The 21,644-nt window shown below is 47.4% G+C and overlaps 1 protein-coding gene across 6 annotated transcripts in view; it reads left to right on the top strand.

Annotated features, from left to right (window-relative positions):
- ZC3H6 (zinc finger CCCH-type containing 6) overlaps positions 1 to 21,644 on the top strand; it is a 518,680-nt gene that overhangs the window by 344,363 nt on the left and 152,673 nt on the right. For all 6 annotated transcript variants that reach the window (XM_085612199.1, XM_085612198.1, XM_085612196.1 and 3 more), the window contains one exon: positions 1,292 to 1,536. In XM_085612199.1, coding sequence (XP_085468325.1) covers positions 1,292 to 1,536 — 245 coding nt within the window. The remainder of the gene's footprint in view (positions 1 to 1,291; positions 1,537 to 21,644) is intronic.

Raw genomic sequence — 21,644 nt, 5'->3', positions numbered from 1 at the left:
GCAGAAAGGGTTGTGCGGTGCACAAGCGCACCCTTTCAAGATGGATTGTGCTTTGCATCAAGATCTGCTACTCCCTAGCTGGTAAGGAGCCTCCGGAGGGTTTGAGGGCTCATTCTACCAGGGCAAAGTCTTCTACATCTGCCTTATCTAGGGGTGTTCCTGTGGAGGACATTTGTAGGGCGGCAACTTGGGCCTCCCTCCATACCTTCGCAAAACATTATTGCTTGGACACCGAGGTGAGGAGGGACGGACACTTTGCTCGTTCCGTCCTTCAGGACTTTCTGGTATAGGGGGATGGACACCCTCCTCCGGGAGTGGGGACTGCTGTGGAATCTATTCACAAGGTGAGGAATCCACTGGCAGATGTATCCATCAGAAGAACAAGTTACTTACCTTCGGTAGCGCTTTTTCTGGTGGATACAGTATCTGCCTGTGGATTCCTCACTGACCCACCCACCTCCCCGTTGTCCATCCTTCTATACCAGTGACTCTATGCCTGTAATTCTTTTGATGGGTTTCAAATGTGTTTATCACTGTCAAAGGCATTATGTTATTTCTTCTGCTTTATTTATTTTCCACACTGAGTGTGTTGATATGCATATTGTGTACTGTGTATACTGTGTATATATATTGCTGTCAGTCCGTCCGTGTGCCTCGAGGGCACGTAAAAAAGGGGCGGAACTGACGTCATCACGCCGACGAGGTCCTCTTATGGAGCCGGTGACGTCAGCGGAGTCGCGAGCGGAGCCGTGTCTCTGTGACGTCGTCTTCGGCCTCATCGGCGTGGACTGCTACAAAAGTTTCCGAATGTTGCTGGCGCAAGGGATATTCACAAGGTGAGGAATCCACAGGCAGATACTGTATCCACCAGAAAAAGCGCTACCGAAGGTAAGTAACAGATGCTTACAGGGTAGGTAACATAATCCTTTAGCTTCACCGTGAGTCAATTGAAAGAGGTTCTTACAAAATCACTGTTTAATCAAGTGATGGCTTGATGTATATATTTGTTTCACTGTTAATTTGTGTGTTTGATGCGCTTAGAGGTGATTGAATACACTTTGGGGCAGATTTACAAGCCCCTCTTTTGTCATTTTTCCCATGTTAAAAATGCCGCAAAAGTGGCGCAGGGGGCTTGTAAATCTGCCTCTTTGTGTGCAGTGTAAATTAAATGATATAAATAACCATGTATTTGCTTGGTCACCCCAGAAAAATCATCCTCAAATGTCACTTGTTTTGTTTGATGACTTATTCTTTGCATGTTTTGAAATAATTTGTAACATTTTGCATTCAGCTTTTTAGTTATGAAGAAAGACCTCAAAATGAAGACCAGATGGAAGCAGTGGAAGTGAGAAGACGTGGCTTAGCACCTTTTCCTAAGCCACCTCCAGGTTGTGGACTTTTGCCAACCCCTCCACATCCCTTTGCATTTTCTGAAGATGGTAATGGCGACCCTGATTTATCTACTCAACAGAAGAAAATACCATCTATGTATGAACCAGTAATATCTGGAGATGAAAAACATCTTGTTGGGCGGAGGTAAACCGTTTTTTCTATTCATAAAACAGTCCCTTGAAATTCATATCTATGAATTTATCAGTCTTTGTTAAACTCTATGTTTATGCATTTCCAAATGAAATGTGAGGGGCGAGCATGTACTGAAAGAAGCTTATATTTCTTCATTATTAATATTTATATAGCTTGTTATGCTGTCTCAACATTACCCTCCGTCACAGTGATGATGGCCTTCGGATCTAGTGGGCTGTCTGTTTGAGATCACCTTGGGCTTTGGAGCCTTTTTGAGGCTTAGACACTGACGTTGGCTGGCATTGGTCAATCCACTTTGTTGCTCACAATATATCATCTTGATTGTATTACTTTTATTTTGCTGAGGCTGCCAAGCTGCTTATCATAAATATAGAATTCTTGCCACGGAAATAACAGCTCATACCCCAATGATGATGACAGTCTGCATACACAGTAGTGTGGGGAGCATGAAATGGAGAAGCTTAATGTTTGGGAGTAGAAAGACAATGAGGTGGTTAATATCTGTATATTATTGCAATCACCTACTTCCAAGAGAGCAAGGGTACGGTACAATTAAATGTTAACTCCTGGGAGGGCTTTAAATCAGTCATGTAAGGGTATGCTTTATCCGGAACATTATTTCAATAAAAGAATTGGGTACATCATGTAAGGAATATAAGTACTGAACTCCTGTTGAAAGCAGCCTCCCACGACCAACAGGGCATGCAAATTTTGCAGGCAATGATAAATTATTCTAAGGAATTTGCCAGGCACACGGCTAGGGCTCACTATATAAGCGTGATGAGAAGGCTAAATGAGGTTGGAGGGAAGACCAGGCAGGGAAACTGATTTCTTAGTTGAAGAAGAGCAAAAACGTGTCCAGGTAAATAGGCAAAGGTTACAACCATGGGGTGTGAGAAGTTGTGCACAATCACTGGTTGGTATAACTTTTGCAAACTACTGTGCTGCATTTTATCAGATTAAACTGAGAGGGGTGGGAGGTGTCACAAGCCCGTCATGGAATATTGTATTAGCGATCTTGGGAGGGGGACATTATAGAGGACGAGGCTTTAACTGCTGTTTTCAGTTGGGGAAGATGTCTGGTCCCATTTGTACCCCCAAGGAAATATTGAAGAGGTTGTCAGTCTTCTACAAGGTAGGCTCCTGATATTGTTGCAGGATGTAAGGGACAAGGGAGACGTCTTTCTGATTTGCAGCTGGTCATTTTCACCATGATTCAAAAATTAGGCAAGGGTGCAATGGGTGCTTGCTGTACCTCCCTATTCCCATTTTGAATGTAGCGAGCAAGTTCTTGGCCAAATTATTTGCAAATAGGTTGCTGGCAGTTGTTGCATCCCTAGTGCGCACAGACCAGGCCACATCCTCCTGCATTTTTCATTGAAGTTGCAACTATTAGTATGTTGGCTTGAGAGATGGTACTGAGAACCGAGTATTGTTGTGTGCAGACAATATTCTGCTGGATGTATGGACCCTTGTACAACATACATAGATGGCTTGACATTCCACAAGTTTGGAGTATACTCCAGGTTCCCTTTAGCTAACAGTGTTGGGGCAGTGTCACAAGTGTGGTCTTCAAATTGTGGCTGCCTCAAGTATGACAGACAGGAAATATTTGTAACAAAGGATCCAATATTGTGGGTGGGAATTGTTGGAGGGCAGGTGTCCAAAATGTGGTTGTTTCTGTTTAGGGTGATGCTCTTTGATCTGAAGAATGTTCCTACCACTTTCCAAATGTTGATGAACAAAGTTTTGTCTGGGCTGGAAGCATTCAGTGTCGCATATCTAAATGATATTGCTCTATTTAGCTCCTCCTGGCAAGACAACCTCACTCACCTGAGAAAGTGCTTCAAGCCCTGCATCAGGCAGACCAGACTATTATGGCAAGCAAGTGCATAGTAGGGCAAGAGACTGCTGTGTACCTGGGCCACTTCTTTGTAGGAGGAGGTCATATACTGCTTTTCCAGGCCAATATCCAGACAATTCAAGCTTGGAACTCACTTCCAAAAAACGGCCAAAGCAAGTTATTTGGGCCCCAGAGGGTCAGAAGACCTTAAACACCCTAAAGTAAGCAATGTGTTCAGCATCTGTCCTCAAAGCACCTGCCTATAGCAGAGAGTTCATTGCCCAGACAGATGCTTCTTAACATAGCATTGAGACAGTGTTGGTACATGTAAATGTTGAGGGGCACGATCAGCCAGTTGTGTTTGTAGGCGACTCCTCCCCAGAGGGCAGTGTTGGTGTGCAGTCAGAGTTCAAACTGACCACAGGCCTTTAATGTGACTGAGGCGGATGATGGGGGAAATTCTAAGCTGTTGAGGTGACCCATTTCCCTACTTGTTATGGACTTTACAGTGTAACACAGACCAGGGAATGACCATGCCAATGCAGATGGCCTTTCCAAGTCTTTCAACTTGGATGATAACAACCAGGGTGTGGGTTAGTTGCTACTCACCTTTCATCGGGGGGGGGGGGGGCGCAACATGTAAAGAAAGAGATCTTTATGCATTATCACCCCGCAATTTTTGGACAGATGCTGCTGTTTTGTTTTTGTTTACTCTGAAAGTGCAATGGGCCCTACTGAACAGGCCCCAGTTCATGTGCTCTGGACCCTTCAGAGTGTATATGTAATTGGCTGGTTGGCATACTTAACTCACCTATGAGGCTCTATTATATAGTGCAAAGTGTACCCAAGGCTAGGAAGTTAAATGTCACCAGTGGACTGCAGCACTTATTGTGCCACTACTGATGTGACAAACTGAAAACACAGTTCTAGGTCTGCCATTCGGGCAGCTTGTAAACCGCTGTCTTGCTTCGCCTTTCAGATAATACAGAATCTCCCACACTGTAGCTCAAAACACATACGTCGAAGCAGGAGACATAAACACAACAAACACCTTTAGAAAAGGGTTTGATTTGACAAAATGCAAAGACTCTTTTTAGAATAAGGCTTGGGATTTTATTTTACACAATGCTCTCTAACAGAAAGGCTTTCCCAGATGCCAAATGCACAACATTTAAATACACATAGAGATATATATTTTTATATGCATGCAATAACAACACAATTGATAAATGCAACAGCTAAATGCATGAATAATACTGATAAATAAACAAGCAGCAAATAATATGAGATAAGATCAAGCAAATATAATATGGGACGTCCTGCAAGCGATCAGAAAGATATATACACTGAATCACAAAGAAAACACCTCAAATGATCAGAGCCACTGGCCATCCATCACAATGACAATAATCAAAGCTCAACACTTCACCTGGTGCAAACACTACATCTTAGCCCACTCCTGACCTGGGGATTAACAGCTGGGGATAAAAGCCTCAGCAACCAGGGTTTCGCTGTACCGAAGTAGACGCGTCTGTCCCCATTCGGATTCCGAAATCCCGGTTTCTAAGTCAACAACCCTCAGCTTTATAATCTCAAAACACACACTAGAAGGTTCGAGAATTTCCTCCCCGCGCCAAAGGAATCTTACTAGGACTGGCCAGCTTCCAAGGAAGCATTCCATGGCAGGAAGGAGTTCCCACGACCCCTCTAGAGTCTCGCATTTTCCAGCCTTTATCTTGCTGAAGCTCACAAAAGCCTTCCAGAGTACATTAAACAATCTCTCACAAAAACAATCCTTGAACGTGATTAACCCAAGCAACTTGCAAGCGTGGCTGTGTATGCAGATAAAGCTCAAGCCAGGCAGAGTCAGAAATCAGGATGACATGAGGCCATGTCAAAGCCAATAGTAAGAACTGGATAATACTACCAATGTACAACACAATGCACATTTGTGCACCACTACTTACAGCATCACATACTTCATCTCTCAATGTACAACACAGTGTACATTTGTGCACCACTGCTCATAACACTGCACTTCGAGACCAAAAAGTACATTCCACACCTCTCTCTCTCATGCTTTCAAATGCACCTCCCACATATTCTGTTCTTGGCAAGGCTGTCCTACTCTGTGACAGCTCCCACTGAAAAACTGCAAGATTACAAGAAAGAAACCCCTTAGAGAAACAAGGCATATGCAGGACGTCGTATATTCAGGCTAGGATAAAATAACACACCAAAGTCAATTAAAATAATGGTAGTCAAAGGTCATCACTGGGTGTCAGACCACAAGAGTGCCTCTAGCACCACAACCGCCAACTTGCCATGTCCAAACCTTTCTTTTTAATATTTCTAGGTCACATCTAAAGGTAGGCATTAGAAGCCTAGAAGGTAGGGTACCTGATATTATCAAACATTGATAAAGTCGATAGACCTTTCAATTGCATTAACCGACCGGCCATTTGGCTTTGCCAATGTTGTTCGGCATTAATAAAAATGCGTGTTGGCTGATTCAGAATGAGCATCAGGAAGGAAATACAAGCTAATTGATGTATATGCGTGCATGCCTCATCACAAATGTGCATGTATTTGTCATGATGCTACTTTGGCCCCAGTGTGGTGAAGCATGCGCACACAAATGTCATGAAGTGGTGGCCGTTTTCTTTTTGTTTGAATTTAGAATTCCAAGATGGAAGATGCACATCTTGGAGCGGTAAATTATAAAAAAAAGTGTGCCAAAATGTATTTTATTTCCTATTAGTTTGAAAAAGAATGTGACGGGGAGCAATGGTATAGTGAGTTGAGGGGTTAAGCGAGAGTAAACACTGATGAGAGGCAGGTGCAGCGGGTGGCAAAGGAGGAGATGGGTGAGGCATGTATTAATAGGAAAAGGACAAAATAACTGGAGGGGAGGATCAGAGGAAGCAGCAAGCAACAGACGGGTTGTGGTAGAGGGGGAACAGCACAGGGGCAGCGATTTAAGTGGTACATCAACATACGAGGGAAAGAGTAACAAACACATGCACCCCATTGAGTGATGTATAGACAAAGAAAAAAAGGAGATTTGTGAATGTAAGCATTACTAAGATACAAATCATCATATCAAATTGATGGAAATAAACTATCCTCATGGGAGGCAGAAGCAAAATAAGAGGAATGAAAGTCATTGAATAAGCTGCAGTTGAATGAGATTGTCAAGAAAGGTATCACATTGTGAGCAATGGACTGATTCAAAGCACACTGTAATTATTGGTATTGTACACAATAGGCCTTTGACAACAAACAGTAGGTGAGATCTAAAAACTAGAGGTGGGTGAGCCAACATATTAACAGGGAGAGCGGAGCATTGAAAATATCAGACATGAAAATCATGCAACAACCATAACATTATGATATCATAAGGTACTTGCAATATTTTAAAAACTGCATATTTTTGTAGCTGTAGATACACATGCTGTGCATTTTCCTGCCAACTAGTCTTGGGCTCGGACGTTTGCAAGTTGTTTTTCTCTGAAGAAGTCTTTTGGAGTCACAAGGTATATTGACTCCAGCCTGTTGCTGGTAATGTGCATCGGCTTCATTGTTAGAATGTTTATTCTCTGTCTGGTTCAGACATATCCCCTTACCTGTGAAATCCAATATTTCAAAGGTACTTACTTGATAACGAATATCTTGATGTCAAAATGTATATGAAAAGCCTACGTTTTCTTCTAAATTGCTCTCAATGTATTCTTTTAAAAAAAATATGTTTCTTATTTTCAAAAACAAACAACAAAACTAGCTTTAGTTGGTCATACAGCCTCTGATGTTATTATTCAGCAACTGTCAATTCATTCTTGAGTGTGTGTCTCATTTATTGCTTCTGTGAGCAAAGCAATTGCTTAGCACTACCCTCTGATAAGCGTAAACTGTTCACCCACATTACCATAAAAGAGAGCATTTAGTGTTATAACTTTTGCCTCTGTAAACCAATAAGGGTTACCTGGACTCTTTACACAGTATACCTCATTTTAATCCACTATATAAAGAGCCAGCTTCCTACTTTGGCGGTTCAGAGGTGGGTTACAAGATTTTGCATTTACTGCTACCACTTGGTCAATAGGTGATTCTACAAAGTAAATCCATGTTGGAAGCTGGCTCTGTATATAGTATACCACTAAGTGGTTATATCATGCACAGAGTCCATAGGTTCCCCCAGAAGTGTCCAGGGCTCATTGTAAACCCAAAGAGCTCTATTTGTGGTAGTGTGGGCGAGCAGCCTTAGGCCTAACACAGAGGCGTGTAAGGCATTTGTTATGCACACAGTTTGAGAAAGTGCCCTCTTTCGGCATGGTTGCCCCCACCTTTTGCTGAACTGCTTTGACTGAGTGTGCCCTGGGCTCCTGCTAATCAGGTACCCAGGGCCTATGTTCTTTCCCTAAAACTTCATTGAAACCCAAACCCAATTGGCATCTCTGGCCACAGGTCAGCCCCTGGTAAATGGTACCACACATACCCAGGGCACTGTGACCAGGGAAGGCCTCTAAGGGCTGCAGCACTTATTGTGCCACCCTTAGAGGTCCTGTACCTTTACACTCACACACTGCCTCTGCAGGCTGCGTGTCTTGGTGCAGAAAAAAGTGGAGAGTCGACATGGCACACATCCCTGTGTGCCATGCCTACAACCCACTGCCCTGGCATAGATCAGTCACCCCTCTAGTGGGGCACCCTATATCAGTGGTGAGGGTACAGGTGCATGAGCCCTGTACCCCTACAGTGTCTAAGTCCATCCTTAGACATTGTAAGTGCAGTGCTGCCATTAAGAGTATATGGTGTTGGGAATTTGTCATTACGAACTCCACAGCACTATAATGGCTACACTGAAAACTGAGAAGTTTGGTATCAAACTTCTCAGCACAATAATGAACCCGGACTCATTCCAATGTGGTATTTTATGAAAATGCACACAGAGGGTATCTTAGAGATGCCCCCTGAAAAAAGACCTACCACTAGTGTCTGCTTTCAGCTGCCACCACCAGACATGTTTCTGGACCCCTGGGTCGATAGCCTGTTGCTCTCGGGTGCCTGAAACAATGCACATCCTGGGACGAGGTGCCAAGCCTCCTCCCCCAGGATGGGCAGGGTCCACGGAGGGTAACCTTCAAAGGCTTGCTGCCTTTGTGAACCTCCCCAGGCTACTTGCTACTTTCAGCAACTGGTCCCCACTGGTTCTGACCCCCATTTTCGGCGGAAGAATCGGCAGGAAAAACAAGTGAGAAAGAGAGGTGTGTCCACCTCTGCAAACTCCACCCTTCAGGTGGGGGTGGCTAGGTGAAGCACAACTCTGTCCCCACCATCTTGCAGATGGGGTGACACAGCCAACCAGAGTGAGGCATATGCCCCCCTCCCACTGGAGGGTGGCATAATAGGGGGTGTACCCAACCCAAGGAAGGGACCCATTGGTACCAACCTGCACAGAGTCCATAGGTAACACCCCTAAATCTAATATTTAGGGGGCACCCCGAACCTTGCTTCCACAGACAAGAAACCAGAAGAAGAAAAGAAGATGGACCAAACAGCTGTGCCGAAGCTAAATAGAGGAGGACGCCCACTGACTTGGCCCCAGCCCTACCAGCCTGTCCCCACCTCGAACCTGCAGAAGCGAAACACCGGTGTGTTCTGCAGCCTCAAGAACCCCGAGGACCTGCCCTGCCTTCAAAAGAAAAGACTTGTCTCCTGTGAACACCGGATTTGTTCACCAACAGACTCCAGATCCGCCAAAGTCCGCAAGTCTGCACCCGACGCCCACGGCCTGAGTTTGAGTGGCCCAACACCAAGAGGAGGTCTCCCCGGCGATCCTAACCTGAGATCCGGTGACCCTTGACCTGCATCAAGCCTCCATCGACGCCTGCAGCCTCAAACCTGAATGTCCCCTCAACCGCGACCAGGAGCTGGTAAGAAGATCAGACCCGCACCCCTGTACCCAATGCCCCACGGCCTTGGGTGGCCCAACAGACGATGCCTAACCAACCCCAAACATCCCAACTTACCTTTCCAAGTGGTGGTCGTACCCAGAAGACTTTCGTCCCTGAGCCTGCAGTGTGTTTTCAAACCGGATTCATAAAAAGGATGACATATGTATTGAAAAGAATATGATATAGACGTTCCAAATAAAATGAACTCAAGGGTTTAATCACTTGCCATCTGATGTTTGAATTTTAACAACTTAGATTAATTTGCCAGAGGGTGGTTATGCTACGGCGTGCTTGGTGGGGACGTTGATCTATTTTAGACAACGCTGAACTTTGCAAACCGGAGACTCCCCTTTGAAAGATACAGGGCGCCCGATGCCAAAATAGCACTCTGCACCCGGCCGCCCCAGTGCTGCTGAGGGTCCACCTTTTGTGCTGGCTTGAACCCCCATTTGCCCTGAGTTTAAGTCCAGGAGCTTTGCTTCCACAACCCAGTGGCCTGCTCGTTAGCAGCCACTAACCGCTACCGGAGGCCCCCTAACCGCCATTGGATTACATTGGGCCTTAGCACTCTGCACCCGGCCGCCCTAGTGCTGCTGAGGTTGTAACAAGAGTGGATCCCTGACCCTGGGGGACCCCTGAGTCCCCCCCCCCAGAATACCAACTCCCACAACAGGATACTTACCTTTGAACCGATAACCCTATTTTCCTCCATAGGATAACATTTACTGTTTTTCTGTGAAACGTTTCTAAGTGTGGAGTTGGAAAATCTAAGAAACCCTTTAAATATGTAACTAAATAACAAAATATCTTTTACTTACCTATTTGCAGGAAATGTCCCAGTGCAGTATCCAGGTATACTGCACTGTGTAAGAAAAGTAATCTGTAAAGTAATCTACTTGACATTCTACTGAAAAGCCAGTACAAAGTATATGTACAGTATATCAAAAGCATTGCATTACTAGTAGCTCTACTGTTATCAAATCATAGTGCATATACAATTGCAATTCAAACTGTTTACAAACTGCATTACTACTGTAAAGCATTTATTGCTTATCTGTGCCAGGCTTGCCTGGATCAAGAAAATAAAATAACTAAAAGAATATTTTTATGCAAAACCAATTGGTCTGAAGTACAAATGCTTAATACTGCCGTCTGATAAAGCCATACTGCTCGACCACGCTACCACAAATAGAGAGTGAGGTGCTATCTACTTTGCCTCTGCTTACCTTTGAGGTCCACCTCACTTTGGTATAGTGTAGGAAGGTGGATATCTGACTATGGTTACCCCCAACTTTTTGCCTAGTGTCTAGCTGGTTTTTCGACTTAGTTGGCCTGAGATCCTGCCATTCTGGGTCTCAGGCTGTCTGCTCTCTCTGTAAAATGGACTCCATGTACCCTAGGTACATACACAATTGGTAAGGATCACCTTATTGGACCCTGTACAGTGTACCCTAGGTACCCAGGGCATAGGTGTACCCTAGGCCTCCCAGGGGCTGCAGCATGTATTATGCCACCCCTGGTCTGGCCTTCCAATCAGACACAACTGGCTGATCCCTCAGCTGGGGCAAGGTCGTGTGATCACCCCTTGCTTAGATATAGTATGCCTATATCTACCCTTATATATAGACACATGTGTACCTATCAGTCACTCCTATGGCAGGCCTTAACAATCCTGGAGGCAGAGTGCTTGGTAACATGTGAGATGGTGCTCTAGCATGAGCTGAGCCTGTCTGCAGCTTTCGGAACCATGTCCTTGTAGCTGTTCTATGATATAGCCTACCATATACTCTTAAAGTGCCTTATAATCTTAAACGGTTATGGTAACTATGGTTTGGCTTTATCAAAACATGTCGTGTAAGGTGTCTAACACTTTGGATTAATACCCCCATACCATTTCTGGTGATGAGGATATTATTCCTCCCTTCTAGAGGGAGAGACATGTTAAAATCCTACTTTGCTGTTTAACTCTAACCAAAGCCTCAGCTTCACAAAATGGATGCTGCTGCCACAGACACAAGTCTGACCTCCTGCTGCTGGGAGTGATCCCAGCCAGGGAGGCCTGGACAATAGGTTTCCTGCTTGGGGAGGTGCTAGCACCTCCCCAGACAGCCTTTAGTGTATTGGGGCAGGGTGGGCTGAAAGGAATGAGACATGCCTGGGGCACACAAGGTGTTCCTTGCATAGTCCAGTTCAAACCGGCGCTGGGGCACTCCAGCCCCAGCTCTGGCGCGAAACTGGACTAAGGGAAGTGGGTGTAACCACCCCCTCCCAGGTCCCACCCATAAGGCGTGACCTAGCAGGTATCCCAGCCCCCCAGATTAGTATAAGAGTGGGAGTTGGGCCTCAAGACTTTAGATTATCCTGAACCTGCAAAACTGAACAGAAACTCTGGACCTTCGACATTCGACGAAAGAAGAAGACTGAAGAATCTCCCTTGTAGCCAAGGAGTGGCTACCCTGTGCAAACAGGCACCATCAAGAGACTACCCTTTGCTTTGCGACCGTTCTACGAGGAACCGACTGCAGAGCCCGACCAGAGCCTTGACTCCCAGACTTCTCCGACCCTCATCCACATCTGCAGCAGAGCTGAGATCCGTGGAGGCGACGAGCGACGTGGGACCGGCTACCTGGAAAAAGTGGCTAGTAACTTACAGCGCAGCTTCTGAGGTACCCTCGAAGTTGTGCACCGGGGATTGAGAAGCCCCAACCCCAAGCACCATCTGCACCGAAGATCAGCCCCCCACACTCCACGAGTCCTGCGTGGGGCCCTTCAGCATTTTCCTGCTTGCCGCGTCTGTCCGGTTGCTTGCCCGCTGGCTAGTGGCCTCTGTGACGACGCACCCTGAAATCTTCTGCGCTGGTTTGGCTCCTCCAGACTGGCTCCCGCTTCTCTGCAAAGAAGAAGCACCCCAGACCTTCCTGGTCTGCACCAGAAGCAAGTCCTTCGTTCTTCGTGGGTTCCGCTTGCCAAGGCTTGGTGAGTCCTAGTCCAACTTCGACGCCGCCGACAGCAAGAGCCTTCGTGGGACAGCTCGCCTCCTGGTCCTGGTTGTCCTCGACGCTTCCTGGTCCTCCTGGCTGCAGCGACAAGCTTCACCTTCACCTGCAATCTTCACGACATCGCCTGGTTCCTTCCTGGTTCCACGTGGTCACTGGCTAGTGACCTTGACTCTGTCCCTTCTGCTTGCAGGTTTCTTCTCTTCTTGATCCCAGCCCTGGAATCCACCGGACACTCTTCACTGACTGCCTGTCAGCATCTTTCTTCAGGCATCCATAGGAGTCGACGACGAAAACGACGCATCTTCACCCCTATGCACCCGCAGCCTGTGGGCTAGGTAACTTGGGTACTCCGGTGCTCATCAGGATAGTGACTATCCTAGTGTCTAGTTTTCAAGTCTCAACTTCCTAGCTACTCCGGAAGTGTCCTAAATCTACCGTTTTCTAAACTGTACTATTGCTATTGACTTTTACGCATTACGCGTGAGTGTTTCCACTCTGCACACGAATCCCGTGGGCCTCCCACTTCCTAACTAACGCTAGTGTAGTGTAGCCCCAGCGATTCCCTAGGCCTAGGCCTATTCTATTTCCGTGACAGTGGTTCTTATACCACTTACTTAGTATATGGTTTGCGTGGCCCCTAGGGCCTAACTGTATTACTTACCTGTGTGACTTAATGTATGCATAAATAAGACTGTGTTGTACTTACCTCTAATCTCATAAAGAGTGCTGAGGGTTTGCTTAGAATAAATACACTTTATTTTATATATATATATATCTGTTGTGGTGTCCTTTCATTTGGTATTCAAGGGATTATATATGGTATCACAGCTGGCTTCACATGCCATTCAGAGTTTAGCCTAAGACTGCTCTTGTCCATGCTACCACTAGGATAGCTGGTCTATAAGGTTGACTTTACAACCAATCACCATAAGGGTATTTGGACTGATATAAGGTGTACACTATAACTAGTGACATCATACATCAGGCCAACTTCTCACATTGGTGAGCAGCGGTTGGGATCTGAGCTTGCTGTTGTAATACCATTGTAATCTTGAGATACTAAATTGAAAGATCACACAGATATTGTCTAGGTACATATAACATAGATTATTATACTTAAGTCCTACTGGACTTTGTAGTTGTAGGTTGAAGGGAGTAACACACCCTGACTACAACTACTAGAGAGGTTTAGTAGATACAACTAGTGTAGGTAGGTGCACACACCACACCCTCACTAGATCATGTCTCTGAGAGGAGATCAAGTAGATGCTCTCTCAGGAGGATCAGGTCTGCAAAAGATCCCCTCTAGATATGATACCTTAACATTCCAGGAGATGAGACACTTGTGTACCTCCAGAGGAATAAAACAGGGTGCAAACCCAACCCTCCTTCAGCTAAGACAACTCCTAGAGGAGTATGATGCTCATAGGGCATCTCAGGCAGGTGCCCTAGGCACAGAGGAGGGTCTACCCACCACAGAGGAGTCAGATGGGGCTTCAGATGGGGAGGTAGACAGCCAGGGCCAAGTAAGGAGACTTAGCCAGGCTAACCTAAGTTTACATGGGAGTTTGCATGGGGTCCCCCCATACAGACCCCCAAGTAGGCTTTCACAGAGAAGCAGGAGGGACAGATCCCCTTCAAGGGAATCCATCCACTCCCATGTCTCTAGCATCTCTAATGCTTCCTCTCACAGGGGAATGACTTCACCTGAGAGAAAGGAGCATAAAGCCAGAATGAGGGAAGCTAATCTGAGGATTCAGAGGGAAGAAATTGCCCTTGCCAAAGAGAAGCTTGCTCTGGCTAGAGAGCAAAAATTGTGTGGGTCAGAACCCACTGGTGGCAGCAACATTCCTAGAGATAGGGATAGGTCTTATGACCATAGAAACCTAAGCAAGATAGTCCCCCCATATCAGAATGGGGATGACATCCACAAATGGATGACTGCTTTGGAGAGGGCCTGCAAAGTACAGCAGGTACCCCAAAGTCAGTGGGCAGCTATCTTGTGGCTCTCCTTTTCTGACAAAGGTAGAGACAAGCTCCTCACAGTCAGTGATGAGGATGCAAACAATTACAAAGTCCTGAAGAGTGCTCTGATAGATGGGTTTGGCTTAACCACTGAGCAATATAGGTTGTTGTTCAGAGACACCCAGAAGACACAGACACAGGACTGGTCTGATTTTGTGGATTGTGCCACTAAGGCTTTGGAAGGTTGGTTAAATGGCAGCAAGGTGCAGGACTATACAGGATTGTACAACTTGATTATGAGGGAGCAGATCCTTAGTAATTGTCAGAACCAGCTTCTCCATCAACACCTGGTAGACTCAGATTTGACCTCTCCCCAAGAATTGGGAAAGAGGGCAGATAAATGGGTCAGGACCAGGATTAGGCCTAAAAATCAGGGTGGTGACCAAAAGAAAGATACCACCAAGCCTCAAGAGAAGGGTGGGGATAAAGCAAAAGAGAAATCTTCCTCAGGGCCCCAAAACTCCACACAGGGTGGTGGGTCCCAAGCTCCCTCCTCTTCCACAGTTAAAAAGCCTTACTGCCATGTGTGTAAAACACCTGGGCATTGGAAAACTGACAGCAGTTGTCCACAGGCTAAAAACAAAACTGTTCCTCCAACTACTCCTGTCACACCACCTATTACTGTCAGCAGTAATCCCCCAGGTGGTGGGAGTGCCCCCAAAAATTTGGTTGGGTTTTCTTGGGGAACACAGGGGGATCCTGGCTTAGCCAATTCCCCTGCAGCAGCTACTCTTGTCTGTGATGGTGGCATGGGGTTTGCCAACTTCACTGCCTGTCCCAACACTTTGGGTAGGTACAGACAGGAACCCTACATCAATGGTAGAAAAGCTGAGGCCTACAGAGACACTGGAGCTAGCATCACTATGGTGGCCCATAGGCTAGTTCCCTCTGAGCAGCTTTTGCCTGGTTTCTCATACCAGGTAACTAACATTGATGGCAAACAGAACAGTCATCCCATGGCAGAGGTATGTCTCAGCTGGGGAGGTGTCACTGGCCCTAAAAGGGTGGCAGTGTCTCCAACCTTGCCTGTGGACTGCTTACTGGGGAATGACTTAGAACTCTCAGCTTGGGCTGGAGTTGAACAAGACACCCATTCTAAAATGGTAGGCCTTTCCAAAAAGGGTAGTGGGGTTGTGCCAGTCACAACCCCTGTCCAAGTAGCTTTCCTCCCTGAAAAGGTTGGAAGGGCAGTGGTAGCCACAGCCCAGGCACAGATAGACTTCCCTGTAGAAATTGGCAGAGCTGTGACAGTCACAGCTCAAACACAAACTGAGTGCCTTCCTGAAAAGGTTGGCAAGGCTGTAATGGTCTCAGCCCACACTCAGACTGATATAGGTGTAGTGAAGCCTGAAACTATGGATCACTCCACACAAACAGAGAGTAGTGGGGAGGAAGAAAAGTCTCCCTCTCCCCAGACATTAGGAAAAGGTCAGCCTCCTCAGGGATCTGACCTCACCCCTTGTGAAGGAACTGCCCCAGAGGTAGCCAGGCCTGGCCTGGCAGAGCCTCTGATGTCAGTGGCCCCTTCCAAGGTGGGACCCAGTCTGGTGCAGGTAGCCTGCCTCTCTCTACCCTGCCTCAGTCAGCCCAGGGCTGCAGAGGTCAGGGAGGCCAGTGGACCCCAAGAGGGGCCCTGTCCACAAGAACCCCCCCATTAAAAGAATGAGGATTGCCTGGCTAGTAGCCCTAGCCAGGTGATGGGTAAAAACATTCCTGAGGGATCCCCTTCACAGGTAGTTAGGGACCTCCCCCAGAGGGATTCTGTTGGGCACAGGCAAACATGGGACCTTAGGGCCCCAAACCTGACCTGTCCCTCCAGTAAGCCCACAAAAGGGACCCAGCCTCCAGCTTTAGGTAGCCAGAGGCTGACCCTGAGAGCACAGTGCAACTCAGTTAGAGAAAGAAAGGCATCCATGGTGGAGGATGATTGGAGGAAGCTGAGGCCTCACTTTGAGGACACTCACTTCAGTACTCCATCTCAACACCAGCCTTTTACTTTGCAAAGACACACCAAAGGTAGAGATTCCCTATGGTGGAGACCCTATGATATCTTTAGGATGAGGGATTGCTTAGTGGACCATGAGACAGGGGGTAACCATGCCAGTGCTGGTTCTTCCTTATATGGCCACTCAGGCAATAGAGGCTTACCTTGTCAAGGCCAGCCTTATCTCCTTTCGTTTGGGGGGGGGGTTGTGTAGGAAGGTGGATATCTGACTATGGTTACCCCCAACTTTTTGCCTAGTGTCTAGCTGGTTTTTCGACTTAGTTGGCCTGAGATCCTGCCATTCAGGGTCTCAGGCTGTCTGCTCTCTCTGTAAAATGGACTCCATGTACCCTAGGTACATACACAATTGGTAAGGATCACCTTATTGGACCCTGTACAGTGTACCCTAGGTACCCAGGGCATAGGTGTACCCTAGGCCTCCCAGGGGCTGCAGCATGTATTATGCCACCCCTGGTCTGGCCTTCCAATCAGACACAACTGGCTGATCCCTCAGCTGGGGCAAGGTCGTGTAATCACCCCTTGCTTAGATATAGTATGCCTATATCTACCCTTATATATAGACACATGTGTACCTATCAGTCACTCCTATGGCAGGCCTTAACAATCCTGGAGGCAGAGTGCTTGGTAACATGTGAGATGGTGCTCTAGCATGAGCTGAGCCTGTCTGCAGCTTTCGGAACCATGTCCTTATAGCTGTTCTATGATATAGCCTACCATATACTCTTAAAGTGCCTTATAATCTTAAACGGTTATGGTAACTATGGTTTGGCTTTATCAAAACATGTCGTGTAAGGTGTCTAACACTTTGGATTAATACCCCCATACCATTTCTGGTGATGAGGATATTATTCCTCCCTTCTAGAGGGAGAGACATGTTAAAATCCTACTTTGCTGTTTAACTCTAACCAAAGCCTCAGCTTCACAAAATGGATGCTGCTGCCACAGACACAAGTCTGACCTCCTGCTGCTGGGAGTGATCCCAGCCAGGGAGGCCTGGACAATAGGTTTCCTGCTTGGGGAGGTGCTAGCACCTCCCCAGACAGCCTTTAGTGTATTGGGGCAGGGTGGGCTGAAAGGAATGAGACATGCCTGGGGCACACAAGGTGTTCCTTGCATAGTCCAGTTCAAACCGGCGCTGGGGCACTCCAGCCCCAGCTCTGGCGCGAAACTGGACAAAGGGAAGTGGGTGTAACCACCCCCTCCCAGGTCCCACCCATAAGGCGTGACCTAGCAGGTATCCCAGCCCCCCAGATTAGTATAAGAGTGGGAGTTGGGCCTCAAGACTTTAGATTATCCTGAACCTGCAAAACTGAACAGAAACTCTGGACCTTCGACATTCGACGAAAGAAGAAGACTGAAGAATCTCCCTTGTAGCCAAGGAGTGGCTACCCTGTGCAAACAGGCACCATCAAGAGACTACCCTTTGCTTTGCGACCGTTCTACGAGGAACCGACTGCAGAGCCCGACCAGAGCCTTGACTCCCAGACTTCTCCGACCCTCATCCACATCTGCAGCAGAGCTGAGATCCGTGGAGGCGACGAGCGACGTGGGACCGGCTACCTGGAAAAAGTGGCTAGTAACTTACAGCGCAGCTTCTGAGGTACCCTCGAAGTTGTGCACCGGGGATTGAGAAGCCCCAACCCCAAGCACCATCTGCACCGAAGATCAGCCCCCCACACTCCACGAGTCCTGCGTGGGGCCCTTCAGCATTTTCCTGCTTGCCGCGTCTGTCCGGTTGCTTGCCCGCTGGCTAGTGGCCACTGTGACGACGCACCCTGAAATCTTCTGCGCTGGTTTGGCTCCTCCAGACTGGCTCCCGCTTCTCTGCAAAGAAGAAGCACCCCAGACCTTCCTGGTCTGCACCAGAAGCAAGTCCTTCGTTCTTCGTGGGTTCCGCTTGCCAAGGCTTGGTGAGTCCTAGTCCAACTTCGACGCCGCCGACAGCAAGAGCCTTCGTGGGACAGCTCGCCTCCTGGTCCTGGTCGTCCTCGACGCTTCCTGGTCCTCCTGGCTGCAGCGACAAGCTTCACCTTCACCTGCAATCTTCACGACATCGCCTGGTTCCTTCCTGGTTCCACGTGGTCACTGGCTAGTGACCTTGACTCTGTCCCTTCTGCTTGCAGGTTTCTTCTCTTCTTGATCCCAGCCCTGGGATCCACCGGACACTCTTCACTGACTGCCTGTCAGCATCTTTCTTCAGGCATCCATAGGAGTCGACGACGAAAACGACGCATCTTCACCCCTATGCACCCGCAGCCTGTGGGCTAGGTAACTTGGGTACTCCGGTGCTCATCAGGATAGTGACTATCCTAGTGTCTAGTTTTCAAGTCTCAACTTCCTAGCTACTCCGGAAGTGTCCTAAATCTACCGTTTTCTAAACTGTACTATTGCTATTGACTTTTACGCATTACGCGTGAGTGTTTCCACTCTGCACACGAATCCCGTGGGCCTCCCACTTCCTAACTAACGCTAGTGTAGTGTAGCCCCAGCGATTCCCTAGGCCTAGGCCTATTCTATTTCCGTGACAGTGGTTCTTATACCACTTACTTAGTATATGGTTTGCGTGGCCCCTAGGGCCTAACTGTATTACTTACCTGTGTGACTTAATGTATGCATAAATAAGACTGTGTTGTACTTACCTCTAATCTCATAAAGAGTGCTGAGGGTTTGCTTAGAATAAATACACTTTATTTTATATATATATCTGTTGTGGTGTCCTTTCATTTGGTATTCAAGGGATTATATATGGTATCACAGCTGGCTTCACATGCCATTCAGAGTTTAGCCTAAGACTGCTCTTGTCCATGCTACCACTAAGATAGCTGGTCTATAAGGTTGACTTTACAACCAATCACCATAAGGGTATTTGGACTGATATAAGGTGTACACTATAACTAGTGACATCATACATCAGGCCAACTTCTCACATATAGTATATACAGAGCCAGCTTCCTACACACAATGACTAATAAATGACACACAACTCAAAAAAGAGATCCATACCAATTTTAGAAATTCGAGATTCATTCAAGATTTATTGTAAGACCAAGATGTTTGCAAAAGATAAGTAGGTTTTTCAGGAAATATACTTTACACTTTAAAAAAGTGGATATTTAGTGCAATTTTCCGGCTATGGAATGTTAACCTGTGGAGTGAAACAAGAATGGAGTTTTTGCAGGTAAGTACTCAACTTACAGCTTCAATCTTTGGTGTCTTTCGTCAACACCAGGCAAGATTCAAATTGGTAACAAGAGGGCACCACCAGCGGCACAGGGGCGGCCGGGTGCAGAGGTCAAATTCGAGGTTGGTGCCCAATGTTAACCAATGGAGACTGGGGGTACTCTAAGTCGTGCTGCTTACAGGCGAGTAAAGCAGGGTCAGGGGTCGATTTCTTGGACAAAAGGTAGCGCCGAACTTACACCCTCAGCGGCACAGGGGTGGCCATGTGCAGATTGCCAACACAGTGTCAGGCGCCCAGTGTTAACCAGTGGGGGAGATCGGTCTTGGAGAAAGGCTCCAGGCTCAGGCCAGGAGGCTGGGTGTAGATAGCCCCCAGCTGCCCGGGTTAGTAGAGATGCTAGAGGAAGTAGGAACACCAATGATTGATGTTCCCAAGGCCCAGGCGCTTTGGGTGCAGGCGTGTCCTTAAGCAACTGAAAAGTATTTCCGGGCAGGTTGCGGTCAGGGGGAGTCTTCAAGTTGAGGCTGCAGGTGTCGAGGAGGAGTCCAGCAGTGGTCAACCTACTGTGGACTCTGGCTCAGAAGCGCTAGAGAACCCTTGCAGGACCAGTAAGTCAATTGGACTCAGGCCGTGGGTGTTGGGTGCTGAGGTGGATCCAGAGGCGAGTTTGCGGTTCCTCAGGGCAGAGTTCTTTTTCTTGGCGGGTGGTTTCTTCTGGACTCGTCTGCTGTCCACAGGCGATTAGGAGTCCTTCTTCATGGTAGGCAGTCCTCCTGGTTCTGGAGGTTGCTGGTCTGCGGGGCGAGTCGCTCTACTTCAGCAGGGTCTTTGAGGGAGGCAGACAGGCCGGTAGGGCTGGGGCCAAGTTAGTTGGCTTGAGTCTTTGTTGCTGCATGGCTCTTCTTCGTAGGTTGTCGAAATCTACTTTCAGGGTCTGGCAAACCCACCTTAAATACTAGATTTAGAGGTTTTTACATGGGAGTAACAGGTAGAGACCAATGGGTTCCTTACCTGGGGTGTCTGCACCCACTATTATGTCACACTCCTGTGGGAGGGGTCATAGCCCTAGCCCTGATTGGATAAGTCCCACCATCTTCAAGATTGTGGGCACTGAAAAGTACGCTTTACTTCACCTCCAGCACCTGAGGGGTAGAGTTGATGAAGGGGGGCTCGCCTCCTATTCTTCCTAGGTTTTCCTGTCAGTTCTCCCGCCAAAAGTGGGGATTGAACCGAGGGCAGACATCTGCTGCTAGCAGCAGAGGCTGGGGTCGCTTTACAAAGGTGACAGATATTTGAAGCTTTCCTCTCGAGCACTGTGCCCATCCTGGGGGAGGAGATGTGATGCCTCTGGTCAGGATGGGCTTTGTTTCTGGCCTCAGAGAGCAGAGGCTCTTGACGCAGGGATCTAAAAACATGTCTGGTGGTGGCAGGCTGCCCAAAGCCAGTCAGAGACCACACCAGGGTTAGTAGGTTTTCAGGGGGGCACCTCTGAGGTGTTCACTGGGTACATATTTTTGTAAATGCCACACTGGCATCAGTGTGGGTGTATTAAGAGGAGTTGTTTGGCACCAAACACTCATGGGTTCAGAGAAGCCATCATGGTGCTGGGAACTCAAGTTGTGTTTCCAGCCCATGTGTTCTCTATGGCTTCCCTGGCACTTACAATATTAAGGAATAGACTTAAATATTGTCGGGGTATATCTGCTCATGCACATATGCCCATACCTGAGATATAGTGCACCCTGCCTTAGGGCTTCTAAGACCGGCTAGAGGGGTGACTAACCTATACCTTAAGCAGTGCTTGTTGGCATGGCACACAGGCAGTGTGACATGTTGAATTTGTCGTTTTTTCACTGCACAAAGGCATGCAAGATGCAGTGGCATAGCCTTCGTGAGGGGTCCCTAGGGAACCTTCTTCAGTTCCCATGCCATAGGTACCATGCATACCATTTACTAGCTACTTATAGGTTGCTGAAGTTGCCAATCGTGGTACAGTTTTAGGGAAGAAGCACTGGTGCAGGATACATGGTTGGCAGAGACCCTGTGCTCTACAATCAAAACCACCTCATTTTCCAGGCAAGAAGTGGGGCTA

This window comes from Triturus cristatus, chromosome 6 (assembly GCF_964204655.1).
Source record: "Triturus cristatus chromosome 6, aTriCri1.1, whole genome shotgun sequence".
Lineage (NCBI taxonomy): Eukaryota > Metazoa > Chordata > Amphibia > Caudata > Salamandridae > Triturus > Triturus cristatus.
This window is presented reverse-complemented; position numbering and strand designations above follow the sequence as displayed.